The following is a 14,780-nucleotide window of genomic DNA, read 5'->3' as shown; positions in this document are numbered from 1 at the left end:
GCCTGTCGCTACATGGCACCACACAAAAACACTCGCTCACTACACCACATACACCCTCAGACAACGAACCACAAAACTACAACACTAACACTAAAAATTGCACGCTAACCCAGACGAAGTTACCACACACACTCATCCCCAACAGCGACACAACCACTTACCCATAAACGCCTCACCTCACACACACAACAATAAAACTAGCCTTACAGGTGGTTCCCCCGGTTCGCCTGCATAGCCAGTGCGGCTCATCTCCACCTGCCGCCAACTGGCAGGCTACGGGACCACTTCAACCTCGTGTCAAGGTTGGGAGGCTCGGTGGCTCAAAGGCACGTGTCCTCCTTCACGGAGTCCGGTAATATCCGGCGCCACCTTCCCACCCCAGTCCAGTACCCACCAGTGCCTACACCACGCACCCAAGGCTTCCAGTGCATCTCCAGAGCCCTGTTCCTCTTCCACGCACTCTCCCTTTGGTGCGTGGTCTCCAGCCAGTTGCCTCCAGTTCCGGCACCACGCACCCAACCTCCTGTGCGTCTCCAGAGCCCGTACGCACTGTTCCTTCTCCACCGCACTCGCCCAAAGCGTGCGTGCCCTCAGCCGGTACCTCAGTTCCCGTACCACGCACCAGGCCTAGAGTGTTGCCACGAGAGTCTCAATGTGCCCTGTTGTTTTCCCCGCACTAGCCTTGAAGGTGCGTGTCCTTAGGCCCGGTACCTCCAGTTCTCCGGTACCACGCACCAGGCCTACAGTGCGTCTCAGCCGGCCAGAGTCTGCCGTCTGCCCAGCGGCGCCTGAACTGCCCCGTCTGCCAGCGGCGGCCTGAACTGCCCGTCTGCCCAGCGGCGCCTGAACTGCCCGCCTGCCCCAGCGGCGCCTGAACTGCCCGGTCTGCCCAGCGGCGCCTGAACTGCCCGTCTGCCCAACGCCGTCTGAAACTGTCCGTCCTGCCATGAGCCTGGTCCCAAAGCCGCCCGTCTCCATGAGCCTGCAAAGCCGCCCGTCTAGCATGAGCCTACAGAGCCGTCCGCCAGACAGGAGCCGCTAGAACCGTCCGCCAGACCGGATCAGCCCAGAGCCTTCGCCAACGGATCGCCAGAGCCGAGGATCAGCCAGAGCCTTTCCGCCAGACCGGATCAGCCAGAAGCCTTCCGCCAGACCGGATTCAGCCAGAGCCTTCGCCAGACCGGATCAGCCAGAGCCTTCCGCCAGACCGGATCAGCCAGAGCCTTTCCGCCCAGACCGGATTCAGGCAGAGCTTCCGCCAGATCTGAACCAGCCAGCTAGCCGTCCAGACCACCAGCCATGACCATCCAGAAGCCGTCAGCCACAAGCCATGACCAGCCAGAGCCGTCAGCCAGCCAGGATCCGCCAGCCAGACCAGATCGCCAGCCAGCCAGGACCGCCAAGGCCAGTCCCTCCCAGGCCCGGGAGCTGCCGTCCCTCAGCCCGGAGCTGCCGTTCCCTCAGCCCGGAAGCTGCCGTCCCTCCCATCCCGCGCGTGCTGCCCCTTATCCCGGTGCTGCTGCCCCTTCAGGTAGGGTGGTTTAGTTGCGAGAGTGGTCATTGGGTGGGGGATACGGAAGCGGGAGTGACTATGGGGGTGTGGGACAGCGTCCGAACCCGGAGCCACCACCGTGGACAGATGCCCACCCACCACGACCCTCCCCCTAGAACTTTGTTGGTAGGTGCGTCTCGGAGTACGCACCTTGAGGGCGCGTTATGTCAAGATTCCTCGACCACTATTTTTATGTTATTTTGATTATGTTTAGTTGGTCAGGGCGTGAGTTGGGGTGGGCATTGTATGTTGTGTGTGTTTGGTTAGTCTATGGGTGTTGTATGTGTATGGGATAGTGTTTGTTAGGTTGTCTAGTTATGTCTATGGCTGCCTAGATTGGGTCTCAATCAGAGACAGCTGTCATTCATTTGTCTCTGATTGGGAGCCATATTTAAGGTAGCCATAGGCAGTAGGCTTTTGTGGGTGTTTGTTTCCTGTGTCAGTGTTTGGACCACACAGGACTGTTTTGAGGTATGTCACGTTTGTAGTTTGTAGTGTTTTCTTGTTATTTACATTAAACATGTACAATTACCAATCCGCATCTTGGTCCGATCCATGCTCCTCCTCGTCTGAGGAGGAGAACGACTTTGACAGCCATTACACACCCCTTGGGGTCTCCAAGACCGAGTTTTGGAAACACTGCTTTAGACTGTCTGGCGAACTACATGGGCAGAGTTTGCAATTGTGCGATTATTTCATTGTTCCCATTGCGCCACAAACTCAGTCAAGCCCTGATAAAGTATCTGAAATGAATTAAAATAGTACTTGATCCCAGGTCTGCTGTCCTGTGCAGTATGTTGTGTCCAAGCTAGGCTGGAGGGGAGCACCAGGCTCGGAGGCTAAGCCCAGCCTGCACAGACAGCACCAGACACTAAATCAATGTTCTTATTGCACATCTCCACAACACGGTCTAGGGAGATTTGGTGAATTTAGACAGTATTTGTTCAAGGCCTCTCACGCAAGCATGCATGCAGGCACCACAGCAGTTTATATCGTTTCTTCTTCATCCCTCCTTCAAGCATTGTCTATCGCTCTCTCTCTATATCTTGTGATTTCATTAAATTAATTGTTCCATAGTGCTGTCTTTAAAAAACTAAATAGAGTATGGTCATATTGACTCAATTAAACCCATGTAGCATGGTAGAAAACAAATTACTTTTGGGGAAAAAATGAATTATGTTTCTAAATATTAGCACAGGGCTAATTTAGCATATGGTCTGCACAGTAGGTTTTTTTCATCAACAAATGGAAGCATATTTGACATGTTTGTTTTATCAATAATAGATTTTACAGTACATTAGTTTTGTGGATTTTGTAATAGATGTGAATTTAGCAGAATATTTCTTGATGGTTAAAAGGCAGTATAGTATGGTAGTACTGTGCAGTTATGTGTTGAGGTTGTTTATAGGAACATCAGTGTGTCTGATGTAACACTATTTAATATCCCATCAAAAATGTCATCATATCATTTTATAGCACCATGAAACAACATAGGGGTTATTTCCTAAAAGGTTCCAAGTTAACTCCATGATAAATGTGGATCTGTCTCTGCAAGATGAAAGCCCTGGGTACATACAGTAATTGACGTAACGTTTCCTACAGTATCCATCTATAGCTCCAGTGTATGTACTTTAATGTACTGTACTGTGTGAGGGCTTTGCTGTGGGGAGCCCGTGGCAGAAGTTATGCCTTATGGCTGGTTGAGGAGAGGTTCTTTGAGGCCCTCTGTGGCAGTTGGCCTTCTGTCTGTCTGTCAGAGCAGAGTCTGTTGCCTCCTCTGTTCTCTTCTCTTTCCTCTCTCCTCTCCTCCCTCTCTCCTCTCCTTCATCTTGCCTCTTCTCCCTCTCTTCTCCCCATCTCCTCTCCCTCTCCGCTCCCGCTCCTCTCCTCTAAACAGTGTCCTCGTCCTCTGGTGGGTTACGGACGAGTCGCCACCGAATGCCTAATGCACTAACAAAGACAATGACACTCAGAGGGTGGGAGCGATTAATCCACTTAGACTTTTGCTGTGTGCATTTCCACGATTACAAGGACGGGTCCAATTCTATTAACCGTGAGATTGTGGTTGTAGCCGGGAGTAGAGAGGTAGACCATGGGTGCAGATGGTCGATTAACATTCTTAACCAGAGGCAGGGCGTTTGTGTGTACTGTAAAATATGCCCACCATTACAAAAGTAGACGAAGACAATCTCCTCTCGTGAAAATTACTACAGTTACGGCAGTTGCTGGAAGTGGCAGTGAGTAGCCGTGAGTATGCGGCATCCACTCAGCATGAAAATAATCAAAATCGTACCGCGCCATTCAACCATTAAACTGTACCATTCAACCATTCAACTGCACCATTCAACCATTCAACTGCACCATTCAACCATTCAACTGTACCATTCAACCATTCAACTGCACCATNTACCATTCAACCATTCAACTGCACCATTCAACCATTCAACCATTCAACTGTACCATTCAACAATTCAATTGCACCATTCAAACATTCAACAGTACCAGACGAGCTAAATCACTACTATGCTTCCTTCGAGGCAAGCAACACAGGCATGCATGAGAGCATCAGCTGTTCCGGATGACTTTGTGATCACGCTCTCCGTAGCCGACGTGAGTAAGACCTTTCAACAGGTGAACATACACAAGGCTGCGGGGCCAGACGGATTTCCAGGATGTGTGCTCCGGGCATGTGCTCCGGGCATGTGCTGACCAACTGGCAGGTGTCTTCACTAACATTTTCAACATGTCCCTGATTGAGTCTGTAATACCAACATGTTTCAAGCAGACCACCATAATCCCTGTGCCCAATTTTACTAAGGCAACTTGCCTAAATGACTACAGACCCGTAGCACTCACGTCCGTAGCCATGAAGGGCTTTGAAAGGCTGGTAATGGCTCACATCAACACCATTATCCCAGAAACCCTAGACTCACTCCAATTTGCATACCGCCCAAACAGATCCACAGATGATGCAATCTCTATTGCACTCCACACTGCCCTTTCCCACCTGTACAAAAGGAACACCTACATGAGAATGCTATTCATTGACTACAGCTCAGCGTTCAACACCATAGTACCCTCAAAGCTCATCACTAAGCTAAGGATCCTGGGACTAAACACCTCCCTCTGCAACTGGATCCTGGACTTCCTGATGGGCCGCCCCCAGGTGGTGAGGGTAGGTAGCAACACATCTGCCACGCTGATCCTCAACACTGGAGCTCCACAGGGGAGCGTGCTCAGTCCCCTCCTGTACTCCCTGTTCACCCACGACTGCATGGCCAGGCACGACTCCAGCACCATCACTAAGTTTGCAGACGACACAACAGTGGTAGGGTTGATCACCGACAACAACGAGACAGCCTATAGGGAGGAGGTCAGAGACCTGGCCGGGTGGTGCTAGAAAAACAACCTATCCCTCAACGTAACCAAGAATAAGGAGATGGTTGTGGACTACAGGAAAAGGAGGACCGAGCACGCCCCCATTCTCATTGACAGGGCTGTAGTGGAGCAGGTTGAGAGCTTCAAGTCCCTTGGTGTCCACATCACCAACAAACTAGAATGGTCCAAACACCAAGACAGTCGTGAAGAGGGCACGACAAAGCCTATTCCCCTTCAGGAAACTAAAAAGATTTGGCATGGGTCCTGAGATCCTCAAAAGGTTCTACAGCTGCAACATTGAGATCATCCTGACTGGTTGCATCACTGCCTGGTACGGCAATTGCTCTGCCTCTGACCGCAAGGCACTACAGAGGGTAGTGCGTACGGCCCAGTACATCACTGGGGCTAAGCTGCCTGTCACCCAGGACCTCTACACCAGGCGGTGTCAGAGGAAGACCCTAAAAATTGTCAAAAACCCCAGCCACCCCAGTCATAGACTGTTCTCTCTACAACTGCATGGCAAGCGGTACCGGAGTGCCAAGTCTAGGACAAAAAGGCTTCTAGCAGTTTTTACCCCAAGCCATAAGACTCCTGAACAGGTAATTAGATGGCTACCCGGACTATTTGCATTGTGTGCCCCCCCTAACCCTCCCCAACCCCTCTTTTTACGCTGCTGCTACTCTCTGTTTATAATATATGCATAGTCACTTTAACTATACATTCATGTACATACTACCTCAATTGTGCTGACCAACCAGTGCTCCCGCACATTGGCTAACCGGGCTATCTGCATTGTGTCCCACCACCCGCCAACGCCTCTTTTACGCTACTGCTACTCTCTGTTCATCATATATGCATAGTCACTTTAACCATATCTACATGTACATACTACCTCAATCAGCCTGACTAACCGGTGTCTGTATGTAGCCTCGCTACTTTTATAGCCTCGCTACTGTATATAGCCTGTCTTTTTACTGTTGTTTTATTTCTTTACTTACATATTGTTCACCTAACACCTTTTTTGCACTATTGGTTAGAGCCTGTAAGTAAGAATATCACTGTATCACCTGTTGTATTCGGCGCACGTGACAAATAAACTTTGATTTGATTTTACTTGACCATTCCACTGCACCATTCAAACATTAAATTGTACCATTCAACCATTTAACTGCACCATTCAACCATTCAACTGTACCATTCAACCATTCAACTGCACCATTCAAACATTCAACTGTACCATTCAAACATTCAACTGTACCATTCAAACATTCAACTGTACCATTCAACCATTCAAACTGCCTAACCAGTCAACAATTCAACCTGCACCATTCAACCATTCAACTGTTACCATGCAACCGCACCATTCAACCATTCAACTGTACCATTCAAACCATTCAACTGCTACCCATTCAAACATCCAACTGTACCCAATCAACCACTCAACTGTACCATCAACATTCAATGCACATTCAAGCCATTCAACGCACCCATTCACACCGCACCATTCAAACATTCAACTGTACCATTCAACCATTCAACTGTACCATTCAAACATTCAACTGTACCATTCAACCATTCAACTGTACCATTCAACAATTCAATTGCACCATTCAACCATTTCAACTGCACCCTTCAACCGCACCATTCAACCGCACCATTCAACTGCACCATTCAACCATTCAACTACAACATTCAACAATTCAACTGCACCATTCAACAATTAACTGTACCATTCAACCGTTCAACTGTACCATTCAACAATTCAAACTGTACCATTCAACCATTTGACGTACCATTCAACCATTCAACTGTACCATCAACCATTTGACTGTACCATCAACGTACCATTCAACCATTCAACTGGCACCATTCAACCGCACCATTCAACCATTCAACCGCACCATTCAAACCATCAACTGCACCCATTCAACCACTCAAACTATACCATTGCAACATTCAACTGCACCATTACCCTTAATGTACCATTCAACCATTTGACTGTACCATTCAACCATTTGACTGTACCATTCAACCATTTGACTGTACCATTCAACTGTACCATTCAACCATTTGACTGTACATTCAACATTTGACTGTACCATTCAACCATTCAACTGTACCATTCAACCATTTGACTGTACCATCAACCATTCAACTGTACCATTCAAACCATTTGCACTGTAGCATCACCATTTAACTGTACCATTCAAAAATTCAAACTGTAGCATTCAACCATTCAACTGTACCATTCAACTGTACACTTCAACCATTCAACTGTAGCATTCACCATTCAACTGTACAATTCAACCAATCAACTGACCATTCAACTGGACATTCAACCATTCAATGTACCATTCAACCATTCAACTGTACCATTCAACCATTCAATTGTAGCATTCAACCATTCGACTGTACCATTCAACCATTCAACTGTACCATTCAACCATTCGACTGTAGCATTCAACCATTCAACTGTACCATTCAACCATTCCACTGTACCATTCAACCGTTCAACTGTAGCATCAACCATTCAACTGCACCATTCACGGTTCAACTGTACCATTACATTCAACCATTCCACTGTAGCCATTCAACCATTCCACTGTAGCATTCAACCATTCCACTGTACCATTCAACCGTGTCAACTGTAGCATTCAACCATTCAACCGCACCATTCAACGGTTCAACTGTACCATCAACCATTCACTGACCATTCAACGGTTCAACGTACATTCAACCATTCAACTGTACCATTTCAACCGTTCAACTGTAGCATTCAACCATTCCACTGTACCATTTCAACCGTTAGCATTCAAACGTGTCAACTGTAGCATTCAACCAATCCACTGTACCATTCAACTGTAGCATTCAACCATTCAACTGTGCCATTTCAACCATTCAACTGTACCATTCAACCATTCAACGTACCATTCAACCATTCAACTGTACCATTCAACCATTCAACTGTACCATTCAACCATTCAACGTAGCATTCACCATTCAACTGTACCATTCAACCGTCAACTGTAGCATTCAAACATTCAACTGTAGCATCAACCATTCAACTGTACCATTCAACCATTCGATTGTACCATTCAACCGTTCAACTGTAGCATTCAACCATTCACAACTGTAGCATTCAACCATTCAACTGTAGCATCAACCATTCAACTGTAGCATTCAAACATTCAACTGTAGCATCAACCATTCAACTGTACCATTCAACCGTTCAACTGTAGCATTCAACCGTTCAACTGTACCATTCAACCGTCAACGTACCATTCAACACGTTCAACTGTACCATTCAAAAATTCAACTGTAGCATTAACATTCAACTGTAGCATTCAACCATTCAACTGTACCATTCAACCATCAACTGTAGCATTCAACCATTCAACTGTACAATTCAACCAATCAACTGTACCATTCAACTGTAGCATTCAACCATTCAACTGTACCAATTCAACCATTCAACTGACCATTCAACCATTCAACTGTACCATTCAAACATTCATTTGTACCATTCAACCATTTGACTGTAGCATTCAACCATCAACTGTACCATTCAACCATTCAACTGTAGCATTCAACCATTAATTGTACCATTCAACTGTACCATTCAACCATCAACATTACCATTCAACCATTCAACCTACAATTCAACCATTCAACTGTACCATTCAACCATCAACTGCACCATTCAACCATTTAACTGTACCATTCAACCATTCAACTCTATAATTCAACATTCACTGTACCATTCAACCATTCAACTCTACAATTTAATCGTTCAACTGTAGCATTCAACCATTCAACTGTACCATTCAAACCATTCAACTGTACCATTCAACCATTCAACTGTACCATTCAACCATTCAACTGTACCATTCAACCATTCAACTGCACCATTCAACAATTCAACTGCACCATTCAACCATCAACTGTACCATTCAACCATCAACTGTAGCATCAACCATTCAACTGCACCATTCAACCATTCAAACTGTACCATTCAACCATTCAACCTGTTACCATTCAACCATTCAACTGCACCATTCAACCATCAACCATTCAACTGTACCATTCAAGCCATTCAACTGTACCATTCAGCCATTCAACTGTACCATTTCAACCATTCAACATGTACCATTCACACCATTCAACTGCCATTCACCATTCAACCATTCAACGTACCATTCGCCATTCAACTGTACCATTCAGCCATTCAACTGTACCATTCAACCGCACCATTCAGCCATTCAACTGTACCATTCAGCCATTCAACTGTACCATTCAGCCATTCAACTGACATTCAACCATTCAACTGACCATTCAACCATTCAACTGTACCATTCAACCGCACCATTCAGCCATTCAACTGTACCATTCAGCCATCAACTGTACCATTCAGCCATTCAACTGTACCATTCAACCATTGCAACTGTACCATTCAGCCATTCAACTGTACCATTCAGCCATTCAACTGTACCATTCACCATTCAACTGTACCATTCAGCCATCAACTGTACCATTCAACCATTCAACAGACCATTCAGCCATGATGACCATTCCCATTCAACTGTACCATTCAGCCATTCAACTGTACCATTCAGCCATTCACTGTACCAGTCAGCCATTCAACCTGTACCATTTCAACCATTCAACTGTACCATTCAGCCATTCAACTGTAGCATTCAACCATTTGACTGTACCATTCAAAAATGCAACTGTAGCATTCAACCATTCAACTGTACCATTCAACCATTCCACTGTACCATTCAACCATTTGACTGTAGCATTCAACCATTCAACTGTGCCATTCAACCATTCAACTGTGCCATTCAACTGTGCTATTCAACTGTGCCATTCAACCATCCTTTCAAGACACTAGAATGCATACAACACTGTAACTGTTGACAGCTGACAAAGAGGGGTCACATCACATGGAAAACCATTTTCTTTCTAGTAATTCAGAGCAGTGAACCCAGATCATTGTCTATAATGGTTCACATCCTACACCAATATTAACGAAAGCAACAGAAAGCAAAAGAATCACACACACATTCAGACAGTGTAGGTTTCCGTGGTGATCATAAAAAATTGTTGATAGAATTGATGACATGCCAGGCAGCACAGTGGGGTGTAATGCATTTTAAACACACACAATCATCTCAGATTGGCCACTTTGTCATCAGGCAGGAATTTGGTAATTGCTTGCAGCTCAACTAAAACAAGTAGAATCAATATCAGCTATGAAAGAGGACATTGAAATATAGAGAAAATATTCTCTGTTCTGGAGCTACTGGGCTTAATGTGACCCTCGGCATGATTAAAGGACAGACAGGTCAAGCAGCATGAACACTCAGAGGCTATATATCAGGCTACACTTTAACTGTAGCTAATGCATGGTTGCAGCAGTATGTGATGTCAATAACACAGCAATAAATGGTTTGTGTTCAGACGGTTGGTGAAATTGAGGGAGGAAGCCGTTGATTGACTCGCTTGAGTTGCACACTAATGTGTTGATATGAATATGTAAGTACTAAAATTCTCATGTGTGTTTGTGTGTGAGTGCGCGTGTGTGTGCATGTGCGTGTTGTGATTACTCACAGGCTCTGTCGCAGTTCAGCAGTGTCTCTGGACGTTCCCAATGATTGAAGACTCTTCTCTAATGTTACAACTGAAATGGGGAGGAACATATAGCATTGTAAACATCAAAGACGTTCAAGTGCTTTTACAGTACTAACCTCAGCAAAAAAAGAAACGTCTCTTTTTCAGGACCCTGTCTTTCTAAGATAATTAGTAAAAATACAAATAACTTCTCAGATCTTCATTGTAAAGGGTTTAAACACTGTTTCCCATGCTTGTTCAATGAACCATAAACAATGAATGAACTTGCACCTGTGGAACGGTCGTTAAAACTTCTTCTTAATAGGGGGCGCTATTTTCACTTTGGGAAAAAATCGTGCCCAGATTAAATGGCCTCGTACTCTGTTCTAGATCATACAATATGCATATTATTATTACTATTGGAGAGAAAACACTCTGAAGTTTCTAAAACTGTTTGAATTATATCTGTGAGTAAAACAGAACTCATTTGGCAGCAAACTTCCAAACGAGGGTGTGAAAATTCTGAAAATGGGGCTCTGTGTCAGGGCCTGCCTATTCAACTGGCTTATATTTATGGATCTGTATGCACTTCATACACCTTCCACTAGATGTCAACAGGCAGTAGAATGTTGAATGGGGTGTCTAGCTTGATGTGAGACCGAATGAGAGCTTTTGGAGTGACAGGTCCGCTCTTTTGTCAGTATTCAACTGGACACCAGGGAACCTCACATTGTCTTCTGAAATGCGTTCGGTATACATGACGAAATGCTCCGGCTCTGATTTTATTGGATACATATGAGAAAAACATGATAAAGTAGGATTTTCAACCGAGTTTGACCAGTTTATTCGACGTTTATTGGGACTTTTGGAATTTTTCATTCAATGCGCGAAGAGTTCTTGGACATGTGCCTTCCAAATGGCTAGCCAAAGTTGCTAATTCGACAGAAGAAATGGACATTCTAAAACAAAACAACGATTTATTCTGGAACTAGGACTCCTTGCACAACATTCTGATGGAAGATCATCAAAAGTATGAGAATATTTATGATGTTATTTCGTATTTATGTGGTTTGNATTACTATTGGAGAGAAAACACTCTGAAGTTTCTAAAACTGTTTGAATTATATCTGTGAGTAAAACAGAACTCATTTGGCAGCAAACTTCCAAACGAGGGTGTGAAAATTCTGAAAATGGGGCTCTGTGTCAGGGCCTGCCTATTCAACTGGCTTATATTTATGGATCTGTATGCACTTCATACACCTTCCACTAGATGTCAACAGGCAGTAGAATGTTGAATGGGGTGTCTAGCTTGATGTGAGACCGAATGAGAGCTTTTGGAGTGACAGGTCCGCTCTTTTGTCAGTATTCAACTGGACACCAGGGAACCTCACATTGTCTTCTGAAATGCGTTCGGTATACATGACGAAATGCTCCGGCTCTGATTTTATTGGATACATATGAGAAAAACATGATAAAGTAGGATTTTCAACCGAGTTTGACCAGTTTATTCGACGTTTATTGGGACTTTTGGAATTTTTCATTCAATGCGCGAAGAGTTCTTGGACATGTGCCTTCCAAATGGCTAGCCAAAGTTGCTAATTCGACAGAAGAAATGGACATTCTAAAACAAAACAACGATTTATTCTGGAACTAGGACTCCTTGCACAACATTCTGATGGAAGATCATCAAAAGTATGAGAATATTTATGATGTTATTTCGTATTTATGTGGTTTGTGTTAGCTCCAACAAGGCGGAGAATTGTTGGGCGCTGTCTCACAATATTGCATGCTGTACGTTGTACTAAAGTTATTTAAAAAAATCTAACACAGCGGTTGCATTAAGAACCAGTGTATCTTTCATTTGCTGTACAACATGTATTTTTTTGTAAAGTTTATGACGAGTTTTTTGGTTAGATTACGTGACTGTCCAAAATATCTCCGGACAATTTGGTGCATCATGGCTACATATTCACAATGTAAAACCACGATTTGTACCTCTAAATATGCACATTTTCGAACAAAACATAAATGTATTGTATAACATGATGTTATAAGAGTGTCATCTGATGAAGTTGTTCAAGGTTAGTGATTAATTTTATCTCTATTTGTGGGTTTTGTGAAAGCTTTGTTGGTGGTGAATAAATGGCGTTGTTTGTTTGGCTATTGTGGTGAGCTAATATAAATATATATTGTGTTTTCGCTGTAAAACATTTAAAAAATCGGAAATGATGGCTGGATTCACAAGATGTTTATCTTTCATTTGCTGTATTGGACTTGTGATTTCATGAAATTATATTATATGATATCCCTGTCGCGTTAGGCTAGGCTATGCTAGTCAGCTTTTTTGATGCGGATGATCCTGGATCCGGGAGAGAGAAGCGGTAGAGGTTAAGACACTAACAGCTTACAGATGGTAGGCAATTAAGGTCACAGTTATGAAAACTTAGGACACTAAAGAGGCCTTTCTACTGACTCTGAAAAACACGAAAAGAAAGATGCCCAGGGTCCCTGCTCATCTGTGTGAACGTGCCTCAGGCATGCTGCAAGGAGGCATGAGGACTGCAGATGTGGCCAGGGCAATAATTTGCAATGTCCATACTGTGAGACGCCAAAGACAGCGCTACAGGGAGACAGGATGGACAGCTGATCGTCCTCGCAGTGGCAGACCATGTGTAACAACACCTGCACAGGATCGGTGCATCCGAAAATCACACTTGCGGGACAGGTACAGGATGACAACAACAACTGCCCGAGTTACACCAGGAACGCATAATCTCTCCATCAGTGCTCAGACTGTCCGCAATAGGGTGAGGGCTTGTAGGCCTGTTGCAAGGCAGGTCATCAACTGACATCACCGGCTACAACGTCGCCTATGGGCACAAACCCACCGTTGCTGGACCAGACAGGACTGGCAAAAAGTGCTGGACTGACGAGTCGCGGTTTTGTCTCACCAGGGGTGATGGTCGGATTCGTGTTTATCGTCGAAGGAATGAGCGTTACACCGAGGCCTGTACTCTGGAGTGGGATCAATTTGGAGGTGGAGGGTCCATCATGGTCTGGGGCCGTGTGTCACAGCATCATCAGACTGAGCTTGTTGTCATTGCAGGTAATCTCAATGTGTGCGTTACAGGGAAGACATCCTCCTCCCTCATGTGGTACCCTTCCTGCAGGCTCATCCTGACATGACCCTCCAGCATGACAATGCCACCAGCCATACTGCTCATTCTGTGCCTGATTTCCTGCAAGACAGGAATGCCAGTGTTCTGCCATGGCCAGCGAAGAGCCCGGATCTCAATCCCATTGAGCACGTCTGGGACCTGAAGGATTGGAGGGTGAGGGCTAGGGCCATTCCCCCCAGAAATGTCTGGGAACTTGCAGGTGCCTTGGTGGAAGATTGGGGTAACATCTAACAGCAAGAACGGGCAAATATGGTGCAGTCCATGAGGAGGAGATGCAGTACTTAACTTCTCTCGGATAGGGGGCAGCATTTTCACGTTTGGATGAAAAGCTACTCAGTCCTAGATGCTATATGCATATTATTATTAGTATCGGATAGAAAACACTCTGAAGTTTCTAAAACTGTTTGAATCATGTCTGTGACTATAACAGAACTTATTTTTCAGGCAAAACCCCGAGGATAAACCATTCAGATTTTTTGTTGTTGTTGAGGTCACTCTCTTTTCAATGGGTTTCATTGGGAATCCAGATTTCTAAGGGACCTTCCTGCAGTTCCTATCGCTTCCACTAAATTGTTGTGTATTCTTGTTTTGTTTGTGCTTCTATGCTAATGTTTGGGGCGCATCGCAGTTCTGGACCAGAAAGTCGATACTATTCTTTTTTGCATTGTTTTCGTTTTGTTCTCGTTTGTTTCCTGGGTTCACTGTTGATGATTTTCGCACGCCATATTGTCTGCACATAAACAATTTTTTCTAGTTACCATTGTTCTTTGTTGGGTCTTTCTCTTCCCCTGTTGTGTTCTTATTTTTTCTGATCAATTTTTCTTGACAATTTGAGTCTATTCTTCGGTTATTTGACTTTCAAACGTTTGGTTATCAGGATTAAGACATTTTTTTTAATTAACTTTTGTTGGGTTCTGGTTATTTAGAGTTGTATTACAAAAGTAGTTGAAATGTTTGGACAAGCTTACAGTTAACTTTGAGATATTTTGTAGTCACGTTGCGCAAGTTGGAACCAGGGTTTTTCTGGATCAAACGCGCCAAATAAATTGACATTTTGGATT

At 44.6% G+C, this 14,780-nt stretch overlaps 1 protein-coding gene across 1 annotated transcript in view; it reads right to left on the bottom strand.

Moving 5' to 3' along the window:
* Positions 1-14,780, bottom strand: part of tsnare1 (T-SNARE Domain Containing 1) — a 122,392-nt gene that overhangs the window by 23,655 nt on the left and 83,957 nt on the right. Inside the window, exon 4 of the mRNA XM_023988463.2 lies at positions 10,541-10,610. Coding sequence (XP_023844231.1) covers positions 10,541-10,610 — 70 coding nt within the window. The remainder of the gene's footprint in view (positions 1-10,540; positions 10,611-14,780) is intronic.

The sequence above is a fragment of the Salvelinus sp. IW2-2015 genome, linkage group LG6.1 (assembly GCF_002910315.2).
Source record: "Salvelinus sp. IW2-2015 linkage group LG6.1, ASM291031v2, whole genome shotgun sequence".
NCBI lineage: Eukaryota > Metazoa > Chordata > Actinopteri > Salmoniformes > Salmonidae > Salvelinus > Salvelinus sp. IW2-2015.
The sequence above is the reverse complement of the archived record's forward strand: the minus strand, read 5'-3'. Positions and strand labels throughout refer to the sequence as shown.